General features: G+C 38.4%; 2 protein-coding genes across 6 annotated transcripts in view; both read left to right on the forward strand.

Moving 5' to 3' along the window:
- The first annotated feature begins 875 nt into the window (after positions 1-875).
- Positions 876-3,028, forward strand: pyyb (peptide YYb). The gene is made up of 4 exons (XM_082545315.1): positions 876-1,042; positions 1,243-1,430; positions 2,449-2,529; positions 2,798-3,028. Exons 2-4 carry the CDS (start codon positions 1,243-1,245, stop codon positions 2,820-2,822), a joined length of 294 nt encoding a protein of 97 aa, XP_082401441.1. The 5' UTR covers positions 876-1,042; the 3' UTR covers positions 2,823-3,028.
- A 66-nt stretch (positions 3,029-3,094) lies between these two features.
- The window catches only part of mpp2b (MAGUK p55 scaffold protein 2b), a 45,692-nt gene continuing 28,680 nt past the window's right edge, over positions 3,095-20,106 (forward strand). The window contains exons 1-2 of one of the 5 annotated variants that reach the window (XM_082545308.1): positions 3,095-3,621; positions 17,651-17,730. In XM_082545308.1, coding sequence (XP_082401434.1) covers positions 17,700-17,730 — 31 coding nt within the window. In that variant the 5' untranslated portion in view covers positions 3,095-3,621; positions 17,651-17,699. Of the gene's footprint in view, positions 3,622-3,811; positions 3,919-17,646; positions 17,731-20,106 lie in introns of those variants that run through there. The other 4 variants (XM_082545311.1, XM_082545312.1, XM_082545309.1 and 1 more) reach the window with 4 other exon arrangements.

Genomic DNA, 20,106 nt, shown 5'->3' on the forward strand with positions numbered 1-20,106 from the left:
ATCTTTTTTTTTTAAAATTTGAAGTTTGGCTTCCCAACTCTTATAAGCATGCCATTACTACTTTGTCTAGTCAAATTAAACTCCCAGGTGCCAAAAAAAAGTTTATTAAAAAATAAAAGCAAATAAAAGATCAACTGATACTGACAGAATCAGTTACTAAAGATCTTGTGCTCGGCTCAAAAATTATTTTGGGAAATAGACAACAATGTCCGCAAATTAACAATAATATGCCAGGATTTAGAAAGCATTGATATTTATGAGATTTGTGGTGTTATTGATTTTGATTTTTTTAAACATGCTATTTAAAAAGAGAGAGAGAGAGAGAGAGAGAGAGTAGGGGGGAACTCTGGTTTGATGTTAAAGAATTTTCTTTCTTAACCAAGAAAGAAAGTGAAGGGAACTAAAAATGTATGCAGCAGGATTTATAGTTGCATTGCTGCATCATAGAATGAATTCATTCACATAAATGCAAAGAAATGCAGAAAGTCTTCCGCTATGGGAACGAGGCAGTGTAACAAAATAACAGTTCACTGAGTAATCGTGAAATAAAGCAGGACTATGTGAGAACAGTGATAGGCTACCGAGTTAATATGTAATGTGTGTTAAAATGTTTTCTCTCACATGTTAAACATTATATATCTCACTTCTATTAACACCATGCTATGGTTTCTAAAGAGCAGTTTGTGCTCTTTTCTATATTGTTGCCCTGATGCGCTGTTCGTGGTGCTGAACACACACTGGCTAATCCAACAGTAAAATCAGCGTCTTTTCCCCATAAACCCAATAAAACTTCAGAATTCAGATAAAAGCCAAATATCGGAACCCAGGCACATAAGTTTAGTCTGAGGTTTTTTTTTTTTCGTGGGGGACATAATTACCCCATTTACACACGGCCACTAAAGCCGGGGGGTGTGGTTAATCGTTAACTCGGTGCGCATCAGATGTCCATCCAGATCATATAAAAACCGTGAACTGAGAGGAGAGAAACAAGAGAGGTGCACTGCCGAGGTGACAGTCAGATCATCAGGAGACAAATCAGACAGTAAGTTATTTCTTACTCTGTTTCTCTGTTGCGTCTTGATTTTTAACTTCACCACAAACAGACACACACACTTCGCAACTTATTGGCACTTTGCGTACTTTCATATAACCTTTGTAATACTCTCTATTCCTGTGAAACAGAGCCTTAGCAGATTTTGCCTTTGATGTGATCGTTCCTTGCTGTTTCTCCTCTCTCCTCAGATGGCCAACACGCTCAGATCGTGGATGATGCTCGCAGCGCTCGTCGTCTGCATCCTGGTGTGTCTGAGCAGTTTTGCGGACGCCTACCCTCCCAAACCAGAGAGCCCCGGGAGCGACGCCTCACCGGAGGACTGGGCCAAATATCACGCAGCCGTCAGGCACTATGTCAACCTCATCACCAGACAGAGGTGAGTCTCTAAAAGAAAGTTAAAGGAGTAGCGAAAACCCGGGTGTGCATCAGGTTGTTTTCTTAAATAAGCTAATATGTCAGATGGAAAAGGTGAGAAAGAAGAGAAGAAGGCTAATAGATGCTGGATAAACTTGTAGGGATGTGGTACCTCTTCATGCTCTGGTTGGATCAGATACAAAGTCTGTCTCCTTTGATGTGAGGGATTAAAGTCTTGGGCTCAAGGACAGGTTTGCAAGGTTTGCCAAATGGGGCATGGAAGCCCTCCCGTTGTGACATGACTCAGTCACGTAAGGTTTGTTCAATACTTTAAATCAAGGCTTTTCAGATGCTGGTGAAGAGTCCAGCTATTTTTCTTTTTCTGCAATCCAGACAGACTGTGATGCTTCTGTTGATACTCCAGATCTTTTAATACACATTCTGGAACACCACAGATTTTTATTCATTTTCCTTGTTTCCTGACAGGTGAAAGTCAAAGCTGAGTCATAAATATTCAAAATTAGATTTTTACATGTCTGGGTGCTTAGGTTTAGTAGATGGATGCTGAGTATAGTCAATAATGTCATTAAAGGTAATTAAAAGAGCTGAATCTACTATTGAACTCAAAGGGCTTAACAATGCAGCCTCTCCTACCTCAAATAAAAGCAGGTTTGCTCTTCAGCGGCCAGGCATTGATTTTCAGTAAAGAGACTTCAGTACTATAGTCAGAGCTGACTGGTATGTTTGCCTTGTTGTACAGTGGGCAGTGAACCTGAAAATCCTCCTTTGCACTCAGACAGCTGCAGAACTGATATGCAGACTGCAGAGACCAAAGAAAGAACAAGCTCTCAGAGACTCAACATGCAGCATTCAGCTGACCTGCCTGGTTCTTATGTTGAAAGTCATAGTGAGGCTCATGGTATCATACCAGAGCACTTGATGAAATGCTAATGCTTAAGAGCAGAGAGAGTTATCACGTGAGTAATAACCTCTAATATTTAGTCGTACTTGTTAAATATGCTGGTGTGGACTTTCTTCAGGTATGGGAAGAGATCAGCCCCTGAGGAGGCGGTGGCCTGGCTGCTGTATGGAGGAAATTCAAACCAAGACACTGAGCCACGGTGAGTAACATGCCATGATGCCTAGAAGAATTTTTTTTAATGTGAAAAAATTGAAATAGGTGTATCAAATTTACTAGGCAGGCTAATAACCAATATTGAATAAGAGCCCCATTACCAGAAAGCAACAGTTAATTAATACTCAGACTAAACCGACTATATTATTGAACTATGAGAAATCTTTTAGCGCTTTTGCAAACCACTTATTAAGATGCAAAAAAAGTTCAAGTAATGTAACCATTTTTTAAAACTATCTCTCTTTTCTTAACAGCTCTGACTACGTTGACCAGTGGTAAACACACAATCCCACACTACCAAAACATCCTCAAGAAGCAACCTGCTTGGGATCCAGTGATGCCATATGTTTAATTATATGATAAGCATGTATGTCTATTTGCTTCACTATGTTTGTTTGCCCTTCTAAGTACATGTAATAATTCTTCTCCCAAATGTGTAAATAATTTGTATCGAAATCAAATTTACAATAAACACCTCTGTGAATTTAAAGTATTACACCGACCAACGTGTGCTTTTGTAATCCTGCATTGTTATTATTATCATTATTATTATTAGTTGTAATAGTGGTGGTAGTAATAGGAGGATGGGAGTAAGAGTATTTGTAGCAGCTGCACTGTAACTGCAATGACTTTGATTGCCGCTAGGTGTCACTATATAACTAGAAAACGCACATTTCCAAGTTCTGCTCTCCTATTGCTGCTCGTGCATGGGTTCACATCGACGGCAGTGGACAGGCTTTAACTTCACACAGGGGCACGAGCCCAAAACACGCGTTTGCCATCACAAAGCCTTCTTGGACGTCCTTTGGAGGGGAAACAAGACCGGTGCTTAATATCCGGCAGCCTACTGGCTTTTAATCAATGGATCCATTTCTATTAGCACGCGAGCCCTTTTATGTGCTGTCTCGTTAAAGATAGCAGTTTGTGTGGGTAGCTGCTGGTTTTGTGAAAGTGACTGCACAGAGGGGGGAAAAAGGCTGCCGAGCTCCAGCAACTGTCAGTCTGATATCTCACACCTTCTTCGTCTTCTTCCTGCATCTCATATCGAGAGGGCGTCCGGATAAAGGTGACCGGGCAGGTGAGCACCTCATCCTGTGGTTTATTATTATTTTTCACGCGGTGTTTAGTTTTTAGCGGCAGTGGGTAGTATTAATACCGTTAATCGAAGCAAAGCCTTTCCCAGCGGCATAGTCTACCTTCCCCACTCGCCAGGTGTCTACTGTTACAGGCTACGTTCAGTCTTCATTACCCCGTTCTTGTCATTAAAGCTACCCTACCCTCTACAAAGAAGTCCAGCTATTTCACTCCTTGTCTTTATGAGCGCTTCCGAGGAGGAGAGACCGTGCTGCCATTAGGAATTCCTGTTAAAATCCAGGTAATGTCGTGGAGTCTTTCTCGAGGTTACGCTCATTCGCTTGAGGAGGCGGGGGGGGGGGCTAATGCAATTTTTATTGAGCTAGCCTAATTGGCCTCAGGCTACACGCTATTTGCTTCTGTGTAAAGTCAGAACAGGCAAACAGTATTGCTCTGTATGGCAACCCTAGGCAGAATTATTGTCTTTTTTTGTACAATGAAATGATTTGTTGGGAACATTGGTAACATACTGGATTCGATGCTATTGCGCATGCCCGTATAGTGGGGATAAGTGCAGGTGTTTGAGCGCGTGAGGACTACCCAACTAACAATACGCCTGATTTGTAAATAAAGAGCAATAAGAGAGAAGATAGACAATAAAAGGTTCATTTGGGCATAGAGCCGCAAAGTAATCTATAATGTGAAATATTTTCGTTATATTAGTCTAAAAAGTACTGCTAGTGTCTTCAATTTAAAAACATTAAAGTGACCTTTGTTTCTGATTTAGCCTGCACATTATTATTATTATTATTATTATTATTATTATTATTATTATTATTATTCCTTTAAGTAGAGGCAATGACCATTGCTATTTATTTTACCTCTAAATTAAAATGTAGCAAAATATATAACTACCCCATTGTGTTTAATGATTTTGCCTAAAAGTGTGCCTTCTTTAAAATGTATCTCAGATTGTTCTTCAACAATTTGTAGCTAACAGAGTTTGTCTGATTTATAGATTAGAGGCGTTTTGGTTTGTTTTGATGACAATAAGATTGGATATCCAAAAATTTGACCAAGGTTTTTATTTATTAATCAGCGTTTTACGACATTAATGTTTAAAGATGCACTCACTGAAACAAGCATGCATTTGACCGATGTTTATCTTTTGTCCTATGTCCTTTGCCGTATCATCCCTCATACCTGTATGTCAGCTTGCCTCATGTTTCCTGAGATTTCTGGTGTTTGGGGTCCCTGCTCTGCAAATATTTGGACTTTCTGTATTCACTTTGAGCTGACAGCTTTAAATTTGATTTGAGTCTTTGTTTCCTGAGTCCTGCATTTGGATCCATAATCTACTAAAGAGCTTTTTTACTGGGATTAAAGAAACTTCTGCCTTCTTATCAGTTTTATTTTGGAAGTGTGAGGTTTACCATAAATTTCCCAGCTTTGGGGATTGACTAGAAGACTGGCAGTTGTGGCTCCACTTCGACAGAAAGATTTCCAAAGGAGTTCTTTAATCATTTAGCAGCTTTGCTTTAAACTTTTATTTATTTTTTTGTTGTTTATATAAAGTGAGAATGTCTCCCGCAAGAAAAATGTGAATAAATGTAGCTCTAGGCATTGATTTAGATCAGGAGAAAAATGTCCGCATGCCATAGCCTCGATTTAGTGCATAAACAAACTCTAATCCTTTTGTATTACTCAAACTTTCAGGAGGATTCAAAGAGCTACGTGTGAGTCACAACCAAATACAATAAAAAGTTATTTTATGATACATACAGAATACTCTTAGTCAAACCACCTTCAATGATTCTCAACTGTGACTCTGTTCAGCTTACTGCTTTCACAGCCCCAGTGGTGAATTACTGCATCAACTAGGAATTCTAATCAATTGTAGCAGGCTAAAAGAAAGGCCCCATCCACGCTTGATTCCACAGGGAGATTAATGAGTCGTGGTTCACATAGCCTCAGCATCTTTTCCCAACCTCTATTCATAAGAAATGACCTGCTCATTACTCTCCACCTGCCACCTCAGCCCCTCCGGCACCAGGCGGCAACTTGCAAAGCTTTAAAAGGGAGCCAAAGTGAAAGTGCCAAAACCTACAGTCACTAGAATCACCACTTGAGGGTGGCTGTAAGAGTGAATCCCTATGGACCCCCCGTGTAAATGCCTAATTTAACAACAGAAATAAACATGTTCACATCTCGGTAAAAAAAAGGTGGACTAGTCGTCTGCTAGGCTACCTGTACTAGACCTCTCTTTTGGAGGACAGAATGGTAGTGCAATGTTCAATTTGAAAGGGTTTTTCTATCAGAACATAATAAAAAGTCATCTGTTCTTTTGCAGGTCCAAATACAACCTCGTGAACAACACATGACATAAAACACATCATTACTTATTTAGCAAAACTGAATACATCCTTCCTGCTTCCATAGGAATTAATGGCATAAATACCAGTCAGGTGCTGCCTTTGATTAAGTAATAATCAGTAAGTTTGATCATCTTTATAAAAGCAAAGGTGTTTGCAGTTTGGCTGGTCTAGAGCATTCAGGTGTGTTTTACCATAAATGCAAGGAAGAAAGATATCAGGCAGTATGTTAGGAAAGCAATGGTTGTCTTCTTGATAAAGAATTTGAAATTTATAATTCTACACATGGAGCAAATTCAGAATAATTGCCAATCTTCCTAGGCATAGCCATCCCAACAAATTCACCTGAAGGTCAGATACTGCAATGCTCAGAGAAACTGCAAGGACCAACCAACTAAGCACTGGAGGTCAGATAGATGTCCAGATCATGTCTATATTGGGTACGGCGGTCCAAACTAAGTCTACAATTTCGACGTCCAGCCATGACCCAACTTAGACGTCAATATGACGTTCAACATTTGAACTTTGTTCTGCATTCCTTCACACATAACTGTTACTGAACAAAAAACATGGCCTCCACCCGCTGGAAACATGTGGCTACATAGTCTATAGAAGCAAAAATAACTTAACCCGCACATGGAGATCGTACGAACGACAACACTAGACGTCCCCTTCAGTGGACCAAAATTAGACGTGCAAAAATGACATATAAAAGATGTCACTACAACGTCACATTGGGGAAGAGTGGGCCAAAATTCCTCCATAATGATGTGAGAGACTGATAAAGTCATGCGGAGAATGATTACTTCACATTATTTTGCTAAAAGTGGTTCTACAAGCTCTTGAATCATGGGGTGTACTTAGTTTTATCACACTCTGCTTCTGCATTTAGATTTCTCTTAGGAAAGAGTGTACTTCCTTTTTCACATGACTGTACCCGTTGGCTGTGTTTACTAAAGCTGTTTTCACACTACTGTTGATGAAGCAACTAGTCATTTTTAATGAAAGCTGCTGAAATGAAGAGACAAACCGAAACATTACAAAGCTGGCGTCAGATGTTGTTAGCGTACTCCAGAGCTGTACTAAAAGTATCTGTATTGCGCTGTAATTTAAATATTTTTACGCATGCCATACTGTATTGTGTTATACTTGATAAATGCTGATATTAGTCAGGCTAATGTAAGTTATTTTGTGTAAAACATTTGGGTTCAATGAAACGCCCACAATTATATTCCATCACGACAAAAAGAAAAAGTGATCCTTTAATGAAATCCAGCCAGGGTGCTGATTGTTAAAGCTCCCCCTGGGTAGCTCACAGCACTTTGCCTAAGCCCTTTAGCCTTTCACTGATACATACATGACATTTAAGTCTAATTACAATCTCTGTCACCAGAGAGAAAAGGAAGACTCGTAACACTTAAACCACAGGTTTTCAAATGATATGCAGTGATTGCACTCAATTGTAGTCATGTTGCTTTAAAATAGAAAATTGGTTGTTTTTTGGGGGGTTTTGTGCAAAGCAGCATAAAGCCAAATACAAAGCAAAAGACAGAGGAGATAATGAACTTAATTGAACTATTTGAGAATCACAAACTGTCTCGTGGCAGAAATGGCCATGGGGTCTGAAAGCTGTTAGCTGATTGTTAATCATTTACCATCTACAATTAGATTTTTAAAGCCCCGTTAAGATAAAGTTTCATTATCAACCTCAATCTCTTCAACGGAAAACTACATCTGGTGTTCTTTTCCATGTTGTTTCTTCATGCAGCCAAACTGTTGTGCACTGGGTATATTAGTATGCATGTGGGGAGCAGAGAACACTTTTATTTTGAATCACTCAACAATGATTTAAACTGGTTTTCAGTTTAACTTTTCCTTCAAAAGACCTCCACACACTATCATGATATGTATCAGTATTTGTAAGTTGAAAGTTAATATGATCACCAGAAGGTGATGTTAAGGACACTTCTTCCATTTCTTTCAGGAAAGAATGAACATACCAATGTTCTCCTAGAAGATTTCATGAGACCTGCTAAGCTATAATATGTTTTTTCTGTAAGAATAATCAAAATGAATCTATGTCGGTGAGAGAACTTAAGTTTTAAAGTATGCTTGTTTGAAGTTGTATTGCAGTGCTTTTAGCAGCAGATGTTACAATTTCATCACATCTTAAGGAGTCAGCACATAAAGCCACTACCGTGTGATAGCATATCAGTAGTGGAAAGTGAAGATAGAGCACTGGCCAGAATTTAATTAAACATATATCAGGTCATATTTGTTGCTTTGCAAGTAATTCATTTATACTTGCTACTTTATACAAATAATTTAAATAATGCATATAGCTTAATTGTTGTTTATAAGCTTGAATGTATCTTGTTGAAATCAGATTACATACTAATAATTATTTTCATACCTATATCTCGTATTCTTACAGCTCCCTGCTTTAGTTTACTTTATTTATTATTTTTATCTTGGCTGCCTGTCGTAGGCCGGGGGAAACAACATTTTGATCCTGTGTATGTTCTGTGCAGAATTGACAATAAAGTTGACTTTGAGTTTTCCATTTTTCTATGCGTACTTATTGGTCTGGTTTGTAATGATCATAAAATGAGCGTTGGCGTGTGCTCATCATTAGGTTTATTTATAGCATAATAATGTCATAAGCTAGGGTCATGGCCGGTTGTGTCATTAATGTTATATTGATTACTTTTACATGTACAAACTGATAAAGAAAGAACATCATGAAATGCAAAATGATGGGAAAGCTTGAAATATCACTTTGCTACACACTTGTAGCACTTGTATCCTGTCAAAAGGTGCTGATCATCATCTTATTAGTCATTAGACTCCCACGTTAGGAAGGTGTGGTTGGGTAATATGGTCAGTGCTGTGACACAGTGATTCCTCAGCTCAAACACTTGTATTTGGTGGTGAATGCGATTAATTTGTTCTGGATAGGATTGAAACTCTCATTATTGTGAAGCATAGTCAAACAATGATTACAAAACTGCTTTCTTCAGTACGTCAAACATTGAAATAATGTGTGAGTTTTGATGGATCATGAGTCAGAAGAGCTACTACGTCACTGACATTTTGGTTTTTATTAAACAGACTGCTGCTCTTGGTATTCCAATGCTAGCATTACACAGTAGTGGAAATATATGGAAGGCTAAAGTTATTTCAAGATTGCAAAATATCAGATATTTTTATTAGCTCCAAAATATGTGATGTCATTGTGCCTTTAAAGTGTGATTTGTACATTATAAAGCACATATAATACACTGACTCTATGTGGAAAACACAGAAACATACACATATTAGTGAAATTGCACTTATGTTTTTTTAAAGACAAGCAGGGCTTTTCATCGTCTGTTTTTTAGATGAATGGCCCATTAACGTTCCGAGAATGTGCTTGTTTTTATTTACACTAAAAGATAGGGAACATTGTTGGAGTTTATTATTACTGTTACTATTATTAGCCCACTTTAAATCAAGTTTGACTTCATATGAAGCAATAACCTTGAGTTTAATATTCCTCTGGAGAGTTATTTTGGGGTAAACTGTGCCTCCTATATAAATAAATGAGAAAAGACCCATAACTTTTGTTTTGTCCAGCGAAATCCAGCTAAATATATTTAAGTTGTGTGGTGACTTTGTCCAAAAAGCAGGCTTAAATATCCTATTTTTTCCTCATCTGGTTCATCCCAACAGTTTACTTAACTAATCTCATGCTAATTCACATTAGATATACAATAAAAATAACAGTACAGCCACCTAAAGTTTTTTACAGTCTACTTTTTAGTTGTTTTTTGAACAGATCAATAGTAAAATCTAAACTAAAAAGCCCCAAAGATAACCAAAAGCTCCTTCTCTTTTATGACACATGGTACTACATATCCTTGAATTGAGATGTCTATTCGAAAGATATAATGCTGCTAAGGTATGACATTCAATTGTCCCGATTGACTACATATTTTACAAAGTTTAAAGAAATATCTCCAGACTTTTACAAATGTATTTGTTTTTTCTTTCAGTATAAATGTCATTCTTCCTGTTAGAAGGTCAAGTATAATTTGTGTTTTGTGAAACATGGCTGATAATATTTTATCCCCAGCACAATGTTATTAGCTTTTTGCATTTAAAAGACAATTTTCAATGATGTCCAGTTTTTAATTACCGTTGTCTTTCTGTATACAAAGCAAGCAGAGGTAGCACTGGGTCTAATTAACACTTTTTTTTTTTTTTACATTGCTCCCCTCCTAGAATGTTTCAATTAGAGATGTAACAACTGTCGTTTTCTTGGCTGATTCCAGCTTCTGATGTTTATTTATTTATTTTGTACACATGACCTGCCAATAGCAATTTCTGCCAATTTCATTTTTCTTTGTAAGAGCTATAACTGACCGGATAGGCAACCCCCCCCCCCCCCCCCCAAAAGAAAAGAAATTAAAGAAATGATTAAACTTAACAATCTTCTTAAACTGCTGTAGGTTACAGGAACTTCTCTTGCTTAAACAACTGGAAAAAAGCGCTCTGCTAATGAAAAAAGATACCAATAACTAAATAAATATAAGCTGCTGTACGCCCACCTTTACCTGACATATTTTACCCTATCAAACAAAAGCAGGTCCAACTGATTTATATAACAAAACAGCTGTCGGGTACATACATTATTTTTCAGTATGCTTATAACTTCATTAGATAACATGTCACCAATACTTTTCTCTTTTTCACTCATAATTATTTTGATCCTTTGCTCATACCGAGGCTCTTGGCTAGCTTTAGCCACTTCTTTGTTCATGTCTTTAAAATGACCATGTTCAGTTGTGCAAAAGCTTGTCTCATTAGGTTTCTGTATTTCAGGTCCCCCCACAGTTTACTTTGGTCAAGTTTGTGTCACGGTGAGGCTCTATCATGCTAGTGACATTTTAGCGTGTGGGTGCGAGTATGCATGCCGTGATTTCCGTGTGCTGCATGCGCACGTGTTGTGTAGACATGAAACAGACTTTTAATTGTAATTATAGGAAGCCGACTGGCTGCCCGCCTGTCTGGGAAAACTGACCGATCCAGTCCCTGGCCGGTTGATCGGTGCATTTCTCATTCGAATCCATTAACCTGCATCTTTACAACAGCAACAAGAAACATAGATATCTTCTGTCACTAAACAACTGACTGTTGTGAAGCCCAGCTGCATGCATGTGTGAGTGCGACAACATGATTGACTCAAACAGTATGTTTCTTTGTTTGGCTGGCTCTTTGTAGTAATGGCTGTTATGTAATTGTCCCATAGATTTATTTGTGGTTTGTTTTGGTGTCATGTGTCCTTTACAAGCTTAATTTTGGCTGGTGAGATCTGTCAAAATGTATTTCCAGGCTGTTGTGTGAATACTTTTGAAATATAAAGCTAATCTGAAATCATTTCCACAGACAAAGAGCAAAGCTGAGTTGAAGTGTAGCTCAAACACTGTAATAGACCCAATTTTAGCTCCAACTTATTATTATTTTACGCATTTTCCCTTGTTGCCATGGCAAAGCACCGGGGAACAGAAAAAGAGCTGCTCACGGTTGTCTTGGATACGACAGTTTTCCCTTGTAAAGTAATGAGAGGAGCTGAACCTGTGGGAGCACAGGGTTATTTTTAGGCGTGACGCCAGCCTGCATGTGTGGATTAAGACTTGTTTGGTTGCTGGTGCTTGTGTGCTCGCATGTGTATCTGTATGTGCGAGCATGTGTGCAGGCTTTAATGCAGCCTCACTGTGAGAACACCTCAAGGCGTTTTACACTTGGCGTACAAACACCTGAGCCGCTGCTTGTGTCATTGCTCCAGGCCAAAGTGTCCTGGAGCGTGCAATTTCAGGAAAATTGGACACAGGCTTTCTTTGCAGTTGTATGCCATATATCTGCAAGCACTACCTTAAAGGAAATGGAGTTAATAATAAATTTATCACAGTGCATTGGGTTCACACAAGTGTAGGCTTACAGTCTGCGCAACAAAGAATTCCCTGAATGCAGAATTAAGAATTCCCTTCAACTCTAGGGATATTTTTAACTGACCTTTGCCCTTTTTATTCTGTGTTGCAGCAATCTCCAGAATAATGTTGTTCCACTGGAAATGTTGAGTAAGCTATATTAAAATGAATATAATTTTTTGTGTACGTCGACCACAAGAACCAAACCTGCTGCTGGCCTCTTGTTTTGGTGAACTGACAGTTGATGTAGAGATGATAGCAGGCCGGCAAATGTGATGTCATGACAGCTGCTCTCTTCCTGCAATACAGTGAGCAAGATGGAGATCTGCATGAGCGTGTGTGTGTGAGCTGACTAATGCGGACCCAGCGGGAAAAACCACTCAGAGAGCAGAGATAGTTTAGATGCTGCGATACAGTATTACAGTGGAGACACACTGACCCACAAGCTGCATGCAGGGTCTCTTGTAGCTTGTAGTAGAAAGGCAGTTAGCGAGAAATGCTAATTTTGGACAACTTCACCCTTAATGTTATTTTTGAGAAATACCTATTTTATCCTTGATTGTAGAGCTTGATTACTGGTTACATGTAACAGGCTATTCTCTCTGAAAATGGCACCAATTACCAAGAAAATGCCTTGGCTGGTTATGACCGCACCATCATTGACTCTCGACTAATTTACCCTATTAATATTACAAAAGGCAGAATAGCAGAGTAAAAAGCTCAAAGGGTTCGGTTCTCTTCCCGGCATCCTGTCCTTCCAACCCTCCTGGTGTGTTGGTATCTTGCATGGCCAAGGTCTGCTGCAGTCGGCTTTGACTTCTTAGCTGCTGTGTGGTCTTTGCATACTTTTAACAAGTGCCGTCATTTCTCAGTGCAAACATGGGATGCCTCGGATAAGCTTGGGGGGCTTGGTATGTGGTATTAAGGACCTGATCCACTCGGATCAGAGTTTTGCAAAAGCCATGAGTTCTTTAGCATCTAAGAATGTGTTTTACTGTTACACTTTTAGAAACACGGCCTGTAGGTGTTCCCATCAGAAGTGCAAAGTATAAAAAAAATTACAAAAATTAAAAAACAAGTGAGAAAAAAAAGGGAAATTTAACCATCTAAATAAAAGATTCAGGGGAAAAAATGATCAATTACAAATCCCAGTAAACGAAACAGGATACACAGGCTGGTTAATTAATATCTCAGCCCCAAATGTCACATTTTAGTCGATAACAGAGAGGGACTCTCAACCATATTTCAATTTAATAATTAATTGGTGGACACAGGCTTTTCAGTTAAATGCCATTAGAAAGGACAGTGTAAAGCTTCTGGTAGTGATGTTAACTTTCGGTTGTGTGAATATTGGGACACCAGTAGCTGAAAATATTGAGATTTCTAACCTGTGTTTGACATTGTAAAGGGGGTGTATTTAAACCTAACTGACAGCAGAACTCAGCAGAAAACTAAGTAAAAATAAAAAATTCAAAACTTCTAATGAGGTGGAAATGAATGAATTATTCAGAAGAGAAATAAGCTAGAACAGTGGAACCCCGACTTACGAAATTAATTCGTTCCCGAGAGTCAAAGATTTCGTAAGTCGAAGCACCCATCGCGCCTTTTGAGTGAACGATAGACTATAGGCTAATTGCTAACTGCAACAACAATACGTCGTTCAAGTGGAACAGCGAAGTGCAAATACGAAAGCCAAGGGGTTGTCACATGATTCGGAAGGCATTGTGGGCATTGTGTGCATTCTGGGCTCAGCCAATCAGAGCAAGCGGATTTTGTTACACAGGCATTTTGTTGTAACTCGGGCAGAAATATTGCCGTTAAGTGCCTTCGTAACTTGAGTTTTTCGTTAAATGGGGTATTCGTAAGTCAGGGTTCCATTGTTTAACCTTTAATTTAAGGTTAAACAATGTTTACAGTTATAGTGAAGGGAATTTGTGGATTTGAGTTATATCAGTTATTATTGGGACAATTATCGGGCAGGCATTATACTTGTTTAGTGCTGACTTAATATATTTTTTATATTTTTTCACTTTTCAAAATGATTCTTTTCAATTGTGTTCCTCAGGGTTTAAGAGGTATGAGTGAGGGGATCCACCTTCCTCTTGATTCTTTAGTATCACTACTTGCAGGTCTAAGTAGGGCAGATCTTAAAGTTTGTAACTTTTTTTGTGATGGCAAGACAAAAGAGGGTCTGATAAAGAGGTAACACAAGGTAACACAGATTAAGCATAACATTCTGACCACAAACAGTTAATAACACTGATTAACTTTTCATCATGGAACCTTTTAGCGGGTCGGTATGTTAGAAAGTGAAAATTTTGTCCTCGAAGTTGATGTGTTGGAAACAGGAAAACAGTGACGAATTTAACGAGTTTGAAAAGCGCCAAATTGTGATGGCTAGGCGTCTGGGTCAGACCATCTCCAAAACTGCAGCTCTTGTGGGGTGTTTCTGGTCTGCAGTGGTCCAAGGAAGGTACATAGCATACTCACTATGCCTTCTAATGATACTGCCTAGGGGAAGCATGTATAGTGTAAACAGAATTGGTCCTAGCACCGAACCCTGTGTAACTCCATAATTAACCTCAGTGTGTGAAGAGGACTCTCCATTTACATGTACAAATTGGAGTCTATTAGACAGATATGATACAAACCACTGCAGCACAGTACCTGTAATACCTACAGCATGTTCTAATCGCTCTAATAGGATATTATGGTCAACAGTATCAAACGCTGCACTAAGGTTTTTAGAGGGAGATTCAGCTGTGTGCTAAATCTGCAGCTATGAAATCATCCAATCACAGAATAGATATGATACATTGGAGCTTCTTCCTTAATACTGTCATCAACAATATTCATATGAATCACAAATCCAGAGAACAGTCCTTTTAGTGAGCAAAAGAATAGATTTGTTTCTCACCGAGTCAATAAAAATAGCTTAATACTTTAAATACAAAATGTAATAACTTTGTGATGAGATTGATTTGTAGGTTTAAATTTGTGATACTACTTGAAGAAGGGTTATATAGCGATATAAAAACTATAAAAGGGAGGAATAATGTCAGATTTGAAATAGATTATCAAGCTACGTCTTTCAGTGGTTAATTTGAAAGTATTTCAGAATAAGGCTTTTTATTGTCTTCTTTTCATATTAAACCACAAAATTGTGGTTTAATATGAAAAAACACAAAACTTAACATAATTGCTAAGTAATTGAGCAGACTGCTAAATGAATTGGTATATTCAGATAAAATTGATGTCATACGAAAAAATTATTTTTTGTACTCTGTGACGATTATTGAAGATCCTTTTTTTCATCCAGCCCTTGTGTACTGCTCCTCAGATCAAATACTGCCCTCCAGTTATATTCAATCCACAAAGAGGAATGAGACAAGACCTTTGTCCGTGCAGTCAAGCAATCTAATGAGAATATTTTCCATCTGTGGTTCATTATTATGTAAATTACTTTCAAATATACAGTTTTGGACACTTCTGGTATCATTACACGTTAGAATTAAGTTAAAATACACCCAGGAACAATTACTAACCGCAAAAAAATAAAAACTGCAAAAGCTTTTCTCTAAAGGCCAGTTACATTCAGTTGGGTTTTATTATTCCAGATGTGATATGATATGGCATGTCTGGGGACAAAGAGAAGTAGATTCATTACATAAGGCAAGTATATATGGCCAAAGACCACAGACAGAATCAAAACACGCGGCCCAGTGGAACCAGTCGAACTAATAAAAGCATAATGATATTCAGCAGTTTGGTATCATTAGTATATCCAAACAAATCACTCTGACACTTATTCAGATGGAAGAGGTAGGTGTGGTGGTAACACAGTAATCCCAAGCTCCCTATATTTTGGTAGATCATGGTTTTTATTGCAGCGTATGCCTTCGAAGTAGGCCAAAAAGCACAGTGGGGTCACATTAATAGTTAATAAGCTGAATTTTCAATCTGTGCCCTGGGATATGTTGATAAAATGCTGAGGCACAAAACTGCAGACGATATCTGAGCAAATATGATTTGGGAATATTTTGATCTCAGTGCAGAGAATGAAATGAGTAAGATTAGATACCGCTGGGCTTAAAGACATCTTTATGTTTGTGCTCACTGACAACTGATGGGCTACAAGAAACTGCTCTGAGTATCTTTGTTATTGGAAATTTCAACCTAAGGGGAAGTTAAAAAATATCATTTGCTCAGTAGTGGTAAAAGATAAAAGTTTTTAGCTCATCCAGCTGAAGGACAAATGAGCGAGGCATCCAACATCCGTCTGTTCGTCCATCCATAGTTGACAGGAATCGCAACTCCTCTTTGAGTATGGGTCTGATTTTAGTAGACTGATCTGGTATTATTCTGGTATTTATTTATGCACACACACAAAAAGGTAGACGTAGCCACTGTGACATTACTACCTCAGCATCAGCATTATGGCCACACTGTCTTGGGTCTTTGGTACCAGAACTGATTAGATTTAGATGGCATTGCTCCAAGGACCTTATGGATGCATCTCACAGATTCAGATACTGATTACAAATAAAATAGAGACTGCAGACTTCTCAGACTGACTGTTAGTGCAGTCAGTGATGTACACAGATCCAAAAGGCACCAAACCCCAAACCCAGTTCAGAGGTCCAGTTTGGTCATTTGAGTTAGTTTGGGTGAAGCCTATCAGAGAGCTGAAAACTTCCTGGAAGCTGCTGCTTGAATTTCTTTTTATTTTTTTGTAACCCTGACAGAAAACATTCATAATGTAGCATTTTTTTGAAAATAAGCATCATCCCATCCACGTGACAATAAGGCTAACATGGGATTTTTATGTTGCCAGACACAGACATTTACCCTGCGGTGACATTGCTCGCTTTTGACCACTACAGCATTTATTCCACTAAGGATAGCTATTGTCATGACAACCAGGAATTAGCATCCTTGAATAGTGCTGCCTGTCTCCTATCAGCAACGCTCTCTTCTTCCTCACCATTGTTCCCTCTCTCTTTAACTCCCTTGCATACGTTTTAGTTTCCTCCTGCCTTTTCTCCTCCGCTTACATTTTCAGTTTCTCTATAGACACGATTCCCATTCATTGTTCTGCTGAGTTTATGTTCCCCCTCATTCGCCATGTCATTTATTTACTTTTCACTGTTTGTATTTTCACAAATTCTCCATGACTTGAGGAGCCAATTTTAGATCCCAGAACAATAGATCGTTAATCCTGCAGTCTTCTGCCTGCGACGCTTGTTACGTTTTCATGACGATAAATGGATCAATTAGAGTCAGCAGAGATCCTCACTAAGCTAGTGATAACTGGCCTTGCTGAACCCACTTACAAAGTCTTTCCAACTGTTGCTAATGGTATTCCCAACAGATACAATGGCTAAAATTGTTTAGATGTTACCAGGGCAACTAGCTGTTCTGTTTTTAGGTCTTAATAAAGTTAAATACCAATTACCCTGTGTGGGAGCTTGTTAGTGTGAATGTTTAGTCCATTGACTGCGCTTGTGCCAGAAAGGGATTTGTACACTAAGTCTTCTCCCGATCACTCAGTGTTGAGCTTCAACCTAACAACACAACTTTACCCTCCGTCGCTTATTTCATTCCTAATTCTAACCCAGCAGTGGGATAGATAAAGGTTTTCGTTTTTTAATGCATCTACCTTCTCGTTTTGCACTCTCTTTTTTTATTGCAGTTGACCTAACAAGTCTTGTGGAGGATACTCAGAAGAACCAGTTTCTAAAATGCCCGTGGCCACATCCAGCTCTGACTCGGGTAAGTGTCTCGGTCTCGCTGTGAAGATTGCGCATGCTTGCGTGCGTGTGTGAGTGAGTGAGTGAGATATTGAGAGGAAGAGATTGGTTAGTGATTATTCTTTCAGTCAGTACTTGTATCTCATCTCCAGAGTACTAATGTGACTTAATGAGCTGGCTAACCGAGCGGTAAAACGCCAGTTCTAGATCAGTCATGCTTTAAAGGATTTGCCAAATGCATGAGAGCTGAGTAGTATACATCGGTGTATACATAACTGTGCAAGTTTTCAGATGAACACACATTTGACACATAAAGTGACTTTTTTTTATTAAAGATTGTCACTGAAATAGCAGGACGTGGAAGAGATTAACCTCCAAGTGTCGTGTAAGTGTCTTACTTACTTTGGCAGTTAGCTTTTTTTCTGGTCAGCTTTTTTGAACTCTGTAGATCTGTAGTTAGTCGGTGGCTGCTACAATACAATACAGTCATTCATTGGACACTTTATTAGTTACTAGGAATGTCACGATATCAGAAACCAATACCTGTATAACCACATGATTCTCAATATCCAATTTAATAACACATAATGTTTAAGTACATGGGTTGACCATTTTAAAGTCCTTTATTAAAAGGTTGTATTAAAACGTGACAGGGTGGCAGATCATTTATTTAAAATGTTAACATTATACTTGGTTGACTGATGAAATCTTACGATGGTTGCAGATTAAGCAACTAATGTTACAATTATGTTATGTTTTTATTAGCATACAATGTTAGCCATTGCTAACATTTTAGCCTGAAGTAAAGTTGATTTACAATACGAGTGCCAGCTGCATGAAATGAAATGTTAATGCATATTTCAGTAGAACTTAAGGATAACACTTTAGCTATTGTTACTGTGACAGTTGCTGAGCTTTAGTTTTTTGAACAGATCTGGATCTTTGCTTTGGTGAATTGAGAGTGTTTCCTCCTTTGGTAGGAAAAAGACCACAGAATGGTTCGCGTATTGTCTTTTGCGCAGCAATCATCATGGCTTGTCAGAGCAGAGCTACCGCAGCTGCACTACCATGGACAAGGAAATATCATGGCGCTTTCAGAATTTTGAGATTTGAATTTTACCCTAATTATTGATTTTGGTGACATCATCCATTAGATACACCTGTCTTTTACTGGGTTAGACCCCCTTTTGCCTCCAGAACCGCCTTAAATCTTCATGGCATAGAGTCAACGCAGTGTTGAACACATTTCTCAGAGACTTTGGGTTATGATAGCATCACACAGCATCACTGCAGATTTGTCACCTACCATCAAACCACATCCCAAAAGTGCTTGTAAAGTAATGCATGATCCCACTGGAAGTGGAAATGGTCAGCAACAATAGTCAGGTAGGGTGTGGCCTAAAACCAATGCTCAACTGGTACTAAGTGGCTCAGAATGTGCTGGAAAATGTCCTCCACACTATTACACCAGCTGGACCAGGCAGAATCACTGATACAAAGCAGGATGGATTCATGCTTTTATGTTGTTTACGTCAAATTTGAACCTTATCATCCAGATGTTGCCCTTGTGAATTGTAGCTTCCTTTTGTCTTATCTGAGAATAGTAGTACCTGGAGTGGTCTTCTGTAGCCCATCTGCTTTAAGGTTCAGAGATGCTCTTCTGCGTACCTTGGTTGTAACAAGTGGTTATTTGAGTTACTGTTGCTTTTCTATCCAGCTCTGAAGCTGTCTATAGTTATCAAGCTGAATCCAGAATAGTAATTTGTGACTGTTTGTGATTAACATAACAAAAGTAGGCATTGTATCCTGTGCAAATGCTTCCACAGAGAAATGCTGGACTGCAAGGCAAATTTGGCATCACGTGTTTAAAATTGTTCCATTTATATGAAAGTAAATCTGTAATATTCTGACATCAGTCAAAGTATGTTTTCTTGTTTAAACGAGAAAATGTTTTTGCATTAAACAGTAAACTGCCACATAGCCATGTCTCCATGTATTTCCTTTTCACTCATCGCTGAAGACAGAAACTCGTGAAAAGGAGAAAAATACATGCATATAACTAAAAAAGGTATATTTATATTTGTAAATAAAACTGTATTTAAGACACTTCACCAGAGTGGTGGAGTAAAAGAAAATGTGTATTTTGTGATGTGAATCACAAATAGAAGAAAAACTTCTGAAGGAAAAAAGACAAAAAGAATGTGACAGAGTTAAAAAAAAAGAAAAAGAAACAGCTGGGCTACAAAAAGGAGGGGAAAAGTGTATAGAAGTTCACACAAGGGAAGCAGACTGTTATACACAGCCACCGCTCATGAGAAATGATCAATAATTTAAAAAAATGTTAAGAATAAAGTTAGTACTCAAAATTAGTTGCGGTGAGGTTTTTAATGGGTAAATT

Source organism: Aulonocara stuartgranti (genome assembly GCF_965226115.1).
Source record: "Aulonocara stuartgranti genome assembly, chromosome: 8".
Classification (NCBI taxonomy): domain Eukaryota; kingdom Metazoa; phylum Chordata; class Actinopteri; order Cichliformes; family Cichlidae; genus Aulonocara; species Aulonocara stuartgranti.